This window comes from Leptopilina boulardi, unplaced genomic scaffold (genome assembly GCF_019393585.1).
Source record: "Leptopilina boulardi isolate dan_hultmark-lab unplaced genomic scaffold, ZJU_Lbou_2.1 LbouV2_237, whole genome shotgun sequence".
NCBI classification, from domain to species: Eukaryota; Metazoa; Arthropoda; class Insecta; order Hymenoptera; family Figitidae; genus Leptopilina; species Leptopilina boulardi.
This window is the reverse complement of record NW_026137793.1, coordinates 205,450-220,542: the sequence shown is the minus strand read 5'-3', so window position 1 is coordinate 220,542 and position 15,093 is coordinate 205,450. Positions and strand designations below refer to the sequence as shown.

At 27.5% G+C, this 15,093-nt stretch overlaps 1 protein-coding gene across 1 annotated transcript; it reads right to left on the bottom strand.

The window, feature by feature from the left end:
• Positions 1-1,404: 1,404 nt before the first annotated feature.
• LOC127280323 (uncharacterized) lies at positions 1,405-3,791 on the bottom strand. Its single transcript, XM_051303237.1, has 2 exons — positions 3,328-3,791; positions 1,405-2,115 (listed from the first exon to the last, which is right to left on the bottom strand). Exons 1-2 carry the CDS (start codon positions 3,739-3,741, stop codon positions 1,405-1,407), a joined length of 1,125 nt encoding a protein of 374 aa, XP_051159194.1. The 5' UTR covers positions 3,742-3,791.
• Between the last annotated feature and the right edge of the window lie 11,302 nt (positions 3,792-15,093).

The following is a 15,093-nucleotide window of genomic DNA, read 5'->3' as shown; positions in this document are numbered from 1 at the left end:
AATTATCGAAATTTTCAATTAAAAATGAACTTAAATTAAATTATTATAGAAAATTTCAATTAAAATTCAATTATTACCCGAAATTTTAATCCAAAATCAACTTAAATTAAATTATTATCCAAAATTTCAATTAAAATTTAATTATTTTTCAAAATTTCGAGTCAAAATTAATTATTATCAAAATTTTCAATCAGCAATCAACTAAAATTAATTATTTTCAAATTTTCAATTAACAAACAACTAAAATTAAATTATTTTCAAATTTTTAATTTAAAATTCAATTATTTACCAAGTTTTCAATTTAATAGTATATTATGATACAAGTTCGAGAAAGCGGATTTTATAGAAAGGCGACGTTAGCGCCACGAATCGGAAGCGAGTGCAACAGACACTACGAGTTGGAGCCGAGGGCGAAGCACGAGGCGGAAACGAGTGGTGTCCGTTGCACGAGCTGAAGATGAGTAGCGCAATAAGGTCGCGTTTGTATAAATTCCGCTTTCGAGAACGAGTATCATATACTATTTTATATAATAAATGCATAAAAAGTGCACGAGTGTCAGGAGGTTTCGATCACAGAACCACTAACAAGTATACAAACGTTATTAGGGGGGGTTGGGGGGGCGAAGCCCCTGACGGGGTCCAGGGGCGAAGCCCCGGTGGGGGGTTCGGGGGGCGAAGCCCCCTGACTACAAAAAAAGGGGCTCAAAAGATGAATTATATTACTCAATAAAAATAAATTTACTTACGATTTTAAGAAAGCCATGTTACCAATACCCAAGCGCCTGGAATCTTCGGGGGGCGAAGCCCCCCGCAACGAAATCGCGTTCATAGCAAAATACACTATTATATAATAAATGCATAAAAAGTCAAAATAATGTTTGAAAATTTATTGAAACAAAACAAAAGAAACGAAGAATATTTAATTACAAGAAACTTTAGATCAGATTTTCACTTTTTGGCTCAACTTGTCCACTTTTTAACGAATCTTAAATCAAGAATTGAGTGAAGAAACAAAATTCACTTTCTGATGGAATAAGTGAAGAAAAAAATAAAAGAAAGTACACTTCGTGAATTTTTGGCGAAATTATCCATTTTCGTTAACAAAGCTTTTAACTTAAAAGAAAATATATATGCTTTTTATTTCTGTAACGATTGCTTTAAGCTAAAAACTAAATAACGACTATACTTCACTTTTTCTACAAATGTCAATCGTAAAAAAATCTACTGTTCTTACAAATATATTTAAATGCTTATTGTATATATTAAGAAATACGCTTTTGGAAGAATTAACTTTTCATAAGCATAAAACGAAAAATAAAAGTTTTTTCTTAAAATTAGTTTAAAAAGACTAAATTTTAAGTTATGAGATCTGCGTGTCTCTCAATGGAAACGCCTTAAGCAAAATTATTTATTTGTGAAATTAAACGTTACTTGGCAGTTGCTCAAATTGAGACAAATTTTTCTTTCTTCCAACATATTTGACACAAGTGATGCATTTTCTTTTTCTTGATTCACATTTGACGTTGCAGCATTAAAATTCACGCTGTTTTCAGTGTTTTCTTGAGGTACATTGACAGCAGGCTCGGAAGTTGATAAGACGGAGGGTTGTAGGTTTATAGAACTACATATCTGTTTACATATTTTTTTTCTACTAAAAATTGAATCTTCCACATATCCCATCGCGACTTTATCCGACTTCCACCCTCCGTGGCGTTTTAAAGTCATTAGGTCGGCTCCAGAATCTGCTAATATCGTTGTAGAGGTGCGACGAAAAGTGTGTCCTGTGTACTTTTCAGGTTCCTCAAGTTGTAAATATTCAGCTATTACCTTGGGCATAGCTCCGAGTGTATTTATGCCGATTACTTGTTGGGTGCATTTTCCGTTTCGCATGGATAGGAAGAATCGATCGGAGACACAATTTTGTGGTCGCAATGCTTCATATTTCCTGAAAATTTCGTAAAATTCTCCTTCCACTACAAATTTTCGTGAAACATAAGTCTTTGTTTTTGGAATTGTGATAAGCACCATATTTTCCTGATGTTTGATATCTTGCAACGTTATATTTTTCAATTCCTCCCTTCTGCATGCTCCAGCAATCCCAAGTATTAACGCCACCTGAAATTAAATTATTTTTTACAGTATTAAAATTAAACGAGCAATATTAAACGCGCGCAAGCGCGCCAAATTGAATATTTAATTGTTTGTTATAAAGAAATTAAAGATTAATATTATCAATAATAATTTAAATTTATTAGAATATTATTTCATATTAAATGATAATAATGAAAATTATTATTATACGATATTAAATTATATATAAAATTGAATTATTTTCCAAATTTTCAATTAAATATTCAATTATTTACCAAGTTTTCAATTTAAAATTAAATAAAATTCAAATATTACCCCAAATTTTAATTCAACATCAACTTAAATTAAATTATTATCCAAAATTTCGAGTCAAAATTAATTATTATCAAAATTTTTAATCAGCAATCAACTAAAATTAATTATTTTCAAATTTTCAATCAACAATCAACTAAAATTAAATTATTTTCAAATTTTCAATTTAAAATTCAATTATTTACCAAGTTTTCAATTTAAAATGAAATAAAATTCAATTATTTTTTAAAATTTTTATTCAAAATTAATTATCGAAATTTTCAATTAAAAATGAACTTAAATTAAATTATTATCGAAAATTTCAATTAAAATTCAATTATTACCCGAAATTTTAATCCAAAATCAACTTAAATTAAATTATTATCCAAAATTTCAATTAAAATTTTATTATTTTCCAAAATTTCGAGTCAAAATTAATTATTATCAAAATTTTCAATCAGCAATCAACTAAAATTAATTATTTTCAAATTTTCAATCAACAATCAACTAAAATTAAATTATTTTCAAATTTTCAATTTAAAATTCAATTATTTACCAAGTTTTCAATTGAAAATAAAATAAAATTTAATTATTTTTTAAAATTTCGATTCAAAATTAATTATCGAAACAATGCCAAAAAAACATTGAAAAATTTTAACCAACACAAAATAATGTCAAACAATACGTTTAAAAAAAACAAAAGACCTATAACAAATACTAACTTCAGGTGTGGACAGAATGAACGAAAGATATTCACGATTATTATATGTAATTTATTTTTTTATATGGTTTATTTACTATTTAAAGGTTATGTTGTAAAGTGTTAAAATTTTAAATGTTTTAAAATATCTATTCTTATTATTATATTCGATTTAGAGGTTATGTTTTAATTCCAATTTTTATTTTTACTATTATATAATGCTAGGAATATCTAAGAATACATACCTTTATAGCTAAATATTGATTGTCCGGGGCTTCTCGTAAAAATTGCTCGACTTGATCAGGTTGAAGAGTTTGAGATTTTTTGCTTTCAAATCCTTTGCTGTTTTTTGACAGAAAAGCAGCCAACTGTTTATATTGACTAATATCGACACGACGAATGTTCAAAACGGTACTCCTTATCATAGAATATTTTGACCAAACGCTTGATGGTTTGAATTTTTTTGATAATTCTTCAAAATAAACAAGCATCGTTTCCTCTGATACTGAAGTCGTATTTTTTTCACTTTGCCACGCTGTGAATTGTAGGTAGCATGCTTTATACTGTTCCTTCGATTTTTCAGGCAGTAAATTTTCGGTAATTTGTCTCGCTGCTTCCTTTATGTCTGATGGAGTTGAATTAATACTGTTTTCTTCCATTTTGATAAAATTAAACACTGAGAAATAATCTACTAATAACTGGAGGAACAGATAAAATGGCGTGTAGGACTGAATCAACCATATGTGTTCAAGTTCGCCTTTCCTTCAGCAGATGGCGTATTGATAGCAAGTGACTAGACCGTTTCTGATTGGTTGTTCAAAAGAAAGTGTGCAATAAAAGTATGAAATAAAAGTAAAAAGTGAAATAAAAGTCACTCTGAATATTCTGCGCATGCGCGACTGTATTTATAACATCCTATTTTATAAAACGTGCTTTTTGGTCCATTTTGCATGGATCAAAAGTGGGACTTTTTATGCATGAATTATATAAAATAAAATAAAATTCAATTATTTTATAAAATTTCTATTCAAAATTAATTATCGAAATTTTCTATTAAAAATGAACTTAAATTAAATTATTATCGAAAATTTCAATTCAAATTCAATTATTTCCCAAAATTTCAATTCAAAATCAATGAAAATTCAATTATTTTCAAAATTTTCAATTCAAAATCAAGTAAAATTCAATTATTTTCTAAATTTAAAATCAAATGAAATTAAATTATTTTCTAAAATTTCAATTTAAAATTAATTATCAAAATTTTCAATCAAAAATCAACTAAAAATGAATTATTATAATTAAAAATTACTTGAAGTTCAATTAATTTCAAAAATTTTAAATTTTTGAAAATTTAATTAAATTTAAAAAATGCTTTCCAAAAATTGTTTGATAAATTATTTTTAGTTCTGTAAAATTTAATTATTGTTTGAAAAGTAACAATATCTTTTGAAATTTAATTATTTCTAAAAATTTCAACTTTAACCCTTCGAAAAGTATTATTTAAAAAAAAATTTTTTTATTTAAAAATGTGTAAAATATTTTTGTTAAAATAAAAAAAATCGACTTTTTTTCGGAATATAAATCGACTAAAACGACTTTTTTTGTGTCTTTAAGTTGATCCAAGGCCTGTGTTTTTATAATTAATATTTAATAGGTATTCATTGGCCCCTGGTACCTTAAAAATAAATTTATAAAAATAAATTTTGTCAAATTACTTTCTTGTACGAAATTTCCTGGCGCATCTTTTTTCTCATCATAAAATTTTTTGTATTTGTATACAAATTTTCAATCAATATACAACTTTAAAAAAAAAATTCGTTTCTAAACGTTGTGTACTTCAGCTTCGTAAATTGAATTTTTGAATTTGGAATTTTAAAGAAATTATTTATATTTGAATTAAATAGGTATTTATTATTATTATTATTATTATTATTATTATTATTATTATTATTTTAATATTATTATTTTTATTTTATTTAATATTTTAGTATTTTTTTTAAACACTCGATTACTTAACTATTATCAAATAAATATTTATTTGAGCCAAATAATTTTTATTTGAATTATATACATTGTATTTGAACCAAATAATTTCTGTATTTAAAATAAATACCATTTAATCGATTCAAATAATAATTATTTGATTATTTGAAGACTTTCTTCAGACGAGTTTCTAATTTTCTGAATTATTATTTTTAAAAAAATCCAATTAATCGAATTTCTATCATAGAAAATTGTTAATTAAATAAATTTTTATTTTACAGTTTTTTTATTAATTTCGTCGAATTTAAAATTAAAATAATTATTAGACGTCAATTCAATGACGTTCTTTAAACATTTTATCATTTCTCAATTTTTTTTAATTACTTAGTTTACATTTTCTAAAAAAAAAATATGTTAACTATCTTTAGGTAAAATTTATTTAATAATTGTTTATGAAATAAAATTTTTTTAATTTTGTATTTTCCCGTGTGGAAAAAGCCACGATCTTGCCCTGAAGAGTTCGGGGCCCCCGGCGGGGGCCCATGAGGGCTGATCCATATGGCGAATCCATGAGGGGCAACGTAGGGGCCCCGCATGGATCGCCCTCATGATCGATTAGCAAAATTTTCTAAGTCCAAAATTCAAATATTTTTTCGTCAACAAAAAATGAATGTTTCCAATGATTCAAAACAACGAAAAACGCGTTTTTAATAAAAATATATTTACACTTTTTTTTGAAAATTCACCTGAGATGATTCATGATAATAATCATAAAGCATATAATTAATTATATTTTATAAATTGCATTTGATTGGAAAATATAATAATATCTTAACTTTAACTAAATGATGTTAAGCACTTTTCTTTGTTAGGTATTTTTGAAGTTTAAATAGCATCAAGAAGTTAGCATTCGTTTTGAAGTAGCGTGCGTAGCGTAGTTGGTAAAGCGTTAGACTCATAGTCCGTAGGTCGTAGGTTCGATTCCCCCCATGCGTTAGATTTATTTATTTCTCAGGTTTGCGTTTAATCATTAATTCTATGTATGAATTAATTGATAAATGAAAATATCCGTTAATAGTATGCATAAATTACATATTTTTTATTTTTTTAATTAATTAATTTATTATTACTTTTAATTATATCCGACAGTTAATTAATTAGAACGTTAATTAATAAATTCAATTTGAATAAGAATTTAATTTAAAATTGAATAATTATTAAATAAATATGTTATTTATTCATAACTTAAGCTTATTTATTATTAATTAACTTTTATTATTAATATTATTGATTAAAAAACATTATGGGAAACTTGAGGGCAAGATGAGGGCAAACGTGAGGGCCCGTAGGGGCACCCTCATGGATCGCCCATGCGGGCGCCCTCATCGATGAGCATGTCTTTTCCATGAGGGGCCACCAAGGATCATCCATATGCGCCCCTCATGGCATGAGGGCGATCCATAAGGGCCCCCACTGGGGGCCCATATCACTTTTCCACACGGGTTATATTTATAATAAAAATTTCAGTTTCTGAAAAGGACGACTGTGTCGTTTAAACGTAAAGAATAGTTTTTTTTATTCATTTTAATTCTGTCTCGGAGTGATCGATATATCATCATGTTTATTATTTAATGCTGCTGAGTGATAAATTTTAAATAATATTATTAAATAATTATTATTTGTTGTTTGTATTTTTATTACAAAGAATGATTTAAAAAGAATTTTTATAATTTTTTTAATTTCCCGTGTGGAAAAGTGATGTGGGCCCCCAGTGGGGGCCCTTATGGATCGCCCTCATGCCATGAGGGGCGCATATGGATGATTCATAGGGGCCCCTCATGGAAACGACATGCTCATCGATGAGGGCGCCCGCATGGGCGATCCATGAGGGTGCCCCTACGTGCGCCCTTATGGGCCCTCATCTTGCCCTCAAGTTTGCCATAATGTTTTTTAATCAATAATATTAATAATAAAAGTTAATTAATAATAAATAAGCTTAAGTTATGAATAAATAACATATTTATTTAATAATTATTCAATTTTAAATTAAATTCTTACTCAAATTGAATTTATTAATTAACGTTCTAATTAATTAACTGTCGGATATAATTAAAAGTAATAATAAATTAATTAATTAAAAAATTAAAAAATATGTAATTTATGCATACTATTAACGAATATTTTCATTTTTCAATTAATCCATACATAGAATTAATGATTAAACGCAAACCTGAGAAATAAATAAATCTAACGCATGGGGGGAATCGAACCTACGACCTACGGACTATGAGTCTAACGCTTTACCAACTACGCTACGCACGCTACTTCAAAACGAATGCTAACTTCTTGATGCTATTTAAACTTGAAAAATACCTAACAAAGAAAAGTGCTTAACATCATTTAGTTAAAGTTAAGATATTAAATTATATTTTCCAATCAAATGCAATTTATAAAATATAATTAATTATATTATGCTTTATGATTATTATCATGAATCATCTCAGGTGAATTTTCAAAAAAAGTGTAAATATATTTTTTTTAAAAACGCGTTTTTTGTTGTTCTGAATCATTGGAAACATTCATTTTTTGTTGACGAAAAAATATTTGAATTTTGGACTTAGAAAATTTTGCTAATCGATCATGAGGGCGATCCATGCGGGCCCCTACGATGGCTCCATCTATTTTGCCATAAGTGTGAGTGTTATTTTCAAAAAAGTGTAAATATATTTTTATTAAAAACGCGTTTTTCGTTGTTCTGAATCATTATAAACATTAATTTTTTGGTGATAAAAAAATATTTGATTTTTGGACTTAGAAAATTTTGCTAATCGATCATGAGGGCGATCCATGCGGGACCCCTACGGTGGCCCTCATGGATTCGCCATATGGATCAGCCCTCATGGGCCCCCGCCGGGGGCCCCGAACTCTTGAGGGCAAGATCGTGGCTTTTTCCACACGGGTTGTTATTTTATTTTTAATTTTATTCTTTATTATATAATTTATTTTAATTTTATTTTTCATTAGGTATTTAATATTTAATTTATTATTTTATTATTTGCACGAATCTAATAATTTTATAATTTTTAATAATTAAAATCACGAAAATACGACCGCACAAATGACAATGTCAAAAAAAAAAAAATTGAAAAATTTTAACCAACACAAAATAATGTCAAACAACACATTTAAAAAAAACAAAAGACCTATAACAAATACTAACTTCAGGTGTGGACAGAATGAACGAAAGATATTCACGATTATTAATAGAATTGAAATAAAGGAAATTTTAAGTAGATCTGCATTGTAGGTATACGAAAAAAGACGTATTTTTTAAAAAAATTTTATAAAAAAATGTAAAAATAAAAAGTAAAAAATGTCGCATTTTATTAAAATAAGTCGAAAAAAGTCGTATTTTTGAAAAAAATGTCAAAAAAAGTCGTATAATCCGAGGCCTGACTGAAAAATATTTTATTTGCTTTTTTTTTTGTCACAAATAAAATTTATTTGAATTAAATAAAAATATATTTATCTCAGAGCCTAAAATAACTTTTTATTTGTTTTGAATAAAAAAAAAAATCAGCCCAAGTAAAAAACTAATTGACAAAAAAAAAAATTTATTATCAGAAATAAAATTTTATTTAAAACAAATAAAATTTTATATAGCGCAAATACAGTTTATTAGAAAAAAATAAATATTTATTTGCCCTCCGAGATAAATATAATTTTTTCACTAAGTGCATAAAAAAAATTTTTGTGTATGTATTTCTACAGTCCTGTCACGAGTACATTAAAATGCACCGGTGAAATTAAACGATTCGACTTTTATCTCGCAGATATTTTAATTCACGAATAAAGTTCGTTATCTCCGTTGGTGAACTCTTGTTCCAGGAGTTGTTACCCATCATGCCATAGTTCAAACCGACGCATGCAAATTTCTCTTTTTCCTAAAGGCAAAATAAATAAATAAATATCCGTATGTGCGTTGGTCGCGCATACCGTAAGATTAGAATTCTTGCACGTTAAACGCTTTCGAAAATTCAGTGGGAAATCCGGGAATAATATGAATCTCTTTCTATCTATCTATCTTTCTTTCTTTCTTTCTCTCTCTCTCTCTCTCTTTTAGATGAGCCTGGTGAAATCCGCGTCGTACCCGGAATACATAATTTCACATAAACTTTAAGAGTGCATATGAATTCTTGATTAAGAAACTCAAATTCGAGCTCATGAAGATGGCATATAAAAAAAAAAGAATTCTGAGTGCACTATTCCAATGCCTGCAATATACGACAAATTGAAATTGATGCTGACAGTTTATTACACTCGTTGAAAGAAAGTCAGAAATTACGTTTTTTTATATATATTTATTTCTTTCAGTATTTTTCCGTAATAAGGTTTTTTTTTTTTGACAAAATTGTTTTTTTTTAATTTTCGAAATTGAAATATTTTTTAATTAAACTAAGAAACTTTGTGTTTCAAATATTACAATTATTTTATACTTGGAAAAACTTTTGGTACAACTTCTGGTATTTAAAATATTTGGTTTAGAAATAAAAATTAAACTATTGAAAATTTAATTTTTTAATTTTACATTTTTGAAATATTGCAAATCATAGAAAAAATTTTTTTTTTCAGTTTATGGACTTTAGACAATTACTAAAATTAAAATACTAATTTTCCCACACGGAAAAAAATAGTTCGTGAAACTTTCGTAAACTAGTTGTTTACTTTTGGACGGGCCCAAAGTTTGGAAATCTTTATCATTCACTTTTTCCAAGATTTCACAAACGTTCATCACTCTCTTCATGACAATCAATGTCTGCGCACGCGCACAAAAAAAAGTTTGTAGAATCTTGAAAAAAGTTAATGAAAAATTTCCAAACTTTGGGCCCGTCCAAAAGTGAAAAACTAGTTTACGAAAGTTTCGCGAACTATTTTTTTCCGTGCATGATTCGCAAGATTTTAGCAATAGTCCAAAAAGGTAATATTAAAATATTAATTCTCCCATAGTTCATAAAATTTTAACAATGGTTTAAATTCGTAAAATTAAAAAATTAAATTTTTCATGAATCGGAAAATTTTAACAATGATCGAAAAAGTGAAAAATAAAAAATTAATTTTACGCATTTTTGACTATAGAGATAAAATCTTGGAAACCATGGGATACTTAATTTTTTAATTTTCCTTTCGTGGACTATTGCTAAAATCTTGAAAATCATAGTAAAATTAAATTTGTAGCATTTCTAAAATCTTGGGAACTATGGAAAAATTTATTTTTTAATTTTCTCTTTTTAGACAATTGCTAAAATCTTGGAACGATTGTTGGAACGATTTTGAACGATTGTTAAAATCTTGCGAAATATGGGAAAATTAGTTTTTAAATTTTAGCAAAAATGTCAAAAATCCACTAAATTAAACAAAAATTACCCATGGTTTGCAAAATTTAGCAATAGTTCAAAATCCATACATTAAAAAATTAATTTTATTATATGGTTCTCAAGATTTTGCAATGGCCCACCAAAGGGAAAAAGTTAACAAATTAATTTTTGCATTATTTGCAAAACTTTAGAAATGGTTCAAAATTCGTAAAATTAAAAAACTTATTTTCCCATATGGTTCGCAAGATTTAAATAATGGTCCATAATTTAGGGTAATATTAATAGTACCTTAAGGGGAGGCATCACCCCCAATTTTGACACACTTAAATTTAAATTATTAAACGAGGTTATATTTTTTTTTCTTGCATCATTTGGGTCCTAAAACCATATAAGGTATATGGTCAAAAAAAGAAAATTTTAATTTTTGACCATTTTAGAATTTTTATTTTTTGAAAAAATTAGGTAAGTTTTCTGAAATAAGAAAATAAACCTATCAAATTTCAAGAAACGAAAAAAACAATGAAATAAAGGGATGAAATTTTTGTTCAGCTATAATAAAAGTATCATGGCGCCAGTAGTGGATATATATGTATATGTAGTCACTTCCTGTTGATTGAAAGGAGCAAAGGGGAGAAGTTCCTTGGAAGAATTTGTACCTGACTTTGCCACCCGTATTCGTCTCTATGCACACTCACGAACATACAGCTATTTTACAGGAGCTTATATGTAAAGTTTATTGCTTCGATGAACCCACACAATTTAACATATTGATCTACGCATAGCACGCGCACACCGCACAATGTAAAGCGTTAAGATACTACGTGATCGAATTCGAGGAACAACCGGACATTCGTTGTTGCAGCCTTCATTTCTTAAACGCGAGAAGAATAAAATAAAAAGAACACATTTTTTTTTTTTTTTTAGAAGAAAAACTTTTGTAATATACATATATAAATGTCTTTAAACAATAAGGGTCAGAAAACAAAGTACCGGAAATTGGCAACGGAAACTGATTTTGAGCCTCTTATATTGAAATAACTTAAAACACTTGTTAAACTCATTTTATTCACGTATGTATAATATTCCCTTTTCCTTATTTTTTCCACTCAACTGTATGATTTTTTTTTAGTTACTTTCTCTATTGTAGTTATTTTTGTTTTGTTTACAATATTATAATTTTAGAGTCAGATTCGTTTATGATAAATTTTTAAAAAGGGGTAAAAGAATTGTTAAAACTTTATAGGTTTTTAAAAATATTTTTTTTTTTCATTCTGACTTGCATCATTTTGATATCCATAACACGGTGGGTCTGAATAAAGTTCAACCCAAAAGTGCTTGCGTATCAAAATTTCTTCCTGATTTCTTTTCTAGGATGTCTCCTGATAACTTTGAGCCCAAAAAAGAAAAAATCGCTTGGGCCCTGTTTTAAATCATTTTAATTAACATAAATGAAAAGGTGCTGAATTCCTTGCATTTCAGATTTTGTGAAATAACTAGTTTCCAGTAAATCTAAAAATACTTCTACTTTGAAACAATTAAAGTTGACATAATTTTGAGGAAATCAAAAAAAAATAGCCTTCGAACTTAATTAGAACCGAAGTTATGACTGGAACTAGTTATTTCACAATATCTGAAATTATTATTTTTTGTTTGGAAATTTTTCGCACTCTGCAGTAGGTCATAACTCCAACAGTTTTAAAGATAATTCGATCAATTTTTTTTTAATTTACAGAAAATTTTATATGCTTTAATTTACGTATAGGTCTTTAACTGGTTAAAATGCAATGGAAGAGAGTAATTTTCAAAAAAAAAAAACTGACTTTTTAACACATTTTACACGGTTTTTCAGATTTTTTTGTGGATTTTATTTGTTGCAAGGAATTCAGCACCTAGGGACTTTTCATTTATATTAATTTAAATGATTTAAAACTTTAATAACCTTACTATTATCCATTTTCTTAAAAAATATGTTTAGTGATATTTTCAAAATATCAAAAAAATGAGTTTTTTCAAACAGGGCCCAAGCAATTTTTTCTTTTTTGGGCTCAAAGTTATCAGGAGACATTCTAGAAAATAAATCAGGAAGAAATTTTGATACGCAAGCACATTTGGGTTGAACTTTATTTAGACCCACCGTGATAATTAGTATACCTATATCAATTTGATCCGAATGTTGTAATTAGAGGAATGTATCCATGAATAGACCACCATTCCGATTTTTATGACACTAAATGCGAAATATAAAACTATTGGTTTTAACTAATAAATAACACCGTAAAAACATTTTTAGTAAGTAAATCGACGCATTTTTGTGTTTAATACAGCCGCACGAATAAAATGGTGTTAAAAAATGTCGCGAAAGTTTTGTGACCATCTTTTCCGAGATTAAAAAAAAAAAAAACGAAATCTTCGGAAAAAAAAGGCAATTGAAATTGATTTTGATTCGTTGTTTACAATGCGCCCAGTAAATTAAATAGAAAAAAAAGGTATTTTATTTGCAACATTTTTAACACTGAAATTAATTGAAATGCACTAATATTTTTGTTTGTTTGAATATTCTAAGTGTTTATAATAAATAAATATTCTATAAGCATTGAAATCCTTCAATGTTTATTTAATTTTTTAATCATTTTTAAGCGATTTCAGCAGGTGGTCCACTCATGGATACAATTTTTTTTTATCAAAAAAAAAACATCTCTTCAGAAAATTGATCTAAAAATTTGTCCTTCACGGAAAAACTTTGTGCAAGAATCATTCCTAAATTTGTTCAGAAACTGAGGATATGAGAATAATTTAAGAAATTTTATTTATATTTTCTTCGAAAAATTCTAAGCAGTATTTCTATAAGAATTGTAGACAAAATTCAAGACAACTTCCTAAACTCACTACAGAAAGTCTTGAACTTATTTTAGAATAAATTTTTACGTTTGCGAGAAAAATAATTTACTCTGAGAGGACTCGATCCTACATCCTTGAGAGTCCAAAAACTCCGCTTTACATCACTCAGCTACCTTAGCAGCTTATGGTATTATGCATTGGAAACATATTTGACGCAACCAATCCCTGCCTAGTGCTTGGTTACTGTACTGTATCTTCTAAAACAGTTCAAGAAACTTTCAACATCCAGTGATTGGGATATTCCGATCGCGGCATTAACAAGAAGTCTTCCAATGTCATAATAAAAATACAAGTATTTTCTTGAATGATTTGTGTATTTTTCTGTAAATTTTGCAGAATTTTTCTCGCGTCCTCAGTTCCCGAACAAATTCAGGAATGATTCTTGAACAAAGTTTTTCTGCGTTGAAGCTGGAAAAAAATATATCAATATATATAACTTATAGCTGAGAACAATACCTATCCAACGGTGTAATACAGTTTTTTAAATTTCGAGGCGCATGATTTTTCCCAAAAATTAAAAAGTTCGAAATTTTAATTGATCGAATTACTTTAAGTCGATATTTTATTTGGTCGAAATTCTAAAAGAATGACAGTTATGAAAGTCGACATTTTATTTAGTCGATATTTTATTTGATCGAAATTCTAAGTGATCGATATTTAAAGTGGTCGACATTTTTTTAGCTATACGAGTTTCCTCTCTATGTTGTTATTATGCGATTTACATCAATAATTTCAAATTTCCCGCAAAATTTCAATGTACTTTACCGACAATCTACATAGAAAGGAAACTCGTATAGCTAAAAAAGTGTCGAGCTTTTAAAATATCGACCAAATTAAATTTCGATGGATATAAAATTCGATGCTTCTAAATTTCTATCATTTAGAATATCGAACAAATAAAATATCGACCACTTTAAATGTCGTTCATTTAAAATATTTACCAAACAAAATATCTAACTATAATACAATTTCGACCACTTTAAATGTCGATCATTTAGAATTTCGACAAAATAAATATCCTCTAAATAAAATGTCGACCACTTTAAATATCGACCATTTAGATTTTCGATCAAATAAAATATCGACTAAATAAAATGCCGACCTTCATAAATGTCGATTATTTAGAATTTTGACCGAATAAAAAATCGACTGAATAAAATGTCGACCTTTATAAATGTCTATCATTTAGAATTTCAATAAAATAAAATATTTACTTAATAAAATATCGGCCACTTTAAATATCGATCATTTAGAATTTAGAATAAATAAAATATCGACCAAATAAAATGTTGACCATTTTAAATATCGATCATTTAGAATTTCGTTCAAATAAAATATCGACTTAATGTAATTCGATCAATTAAATTTTCGACCCTTTTTAATTTTTGGGAAAAATCATGCGGCTCTAAATTTTCTTTATTGAAAAAAATTATTTGAATAAATAATAAGGTGGTCCACTCATGGATACATTTCCCTATTCAAAAAGTAAAGGAAAAATGTATATACTTTTTTTTGTTTTCCATAAAACTAAAAGAAATTGAAAATAATTGCACAATGTAACATGCATTAATGTGTATCAAATCGCTCTAATCTTATACTTCTTTATTGAGGTTTTATATCTCAGAATCAGTAAGTAGTGGATGTATTATCGTACAGAAATTGGTTTGGTGAACGTAAGGTCATGAGTCCGGATCATCGCGGCGCGAGGATAGCGTGCAGAGAGCTGACTGCTCATCCACACTCATGTATTAAATG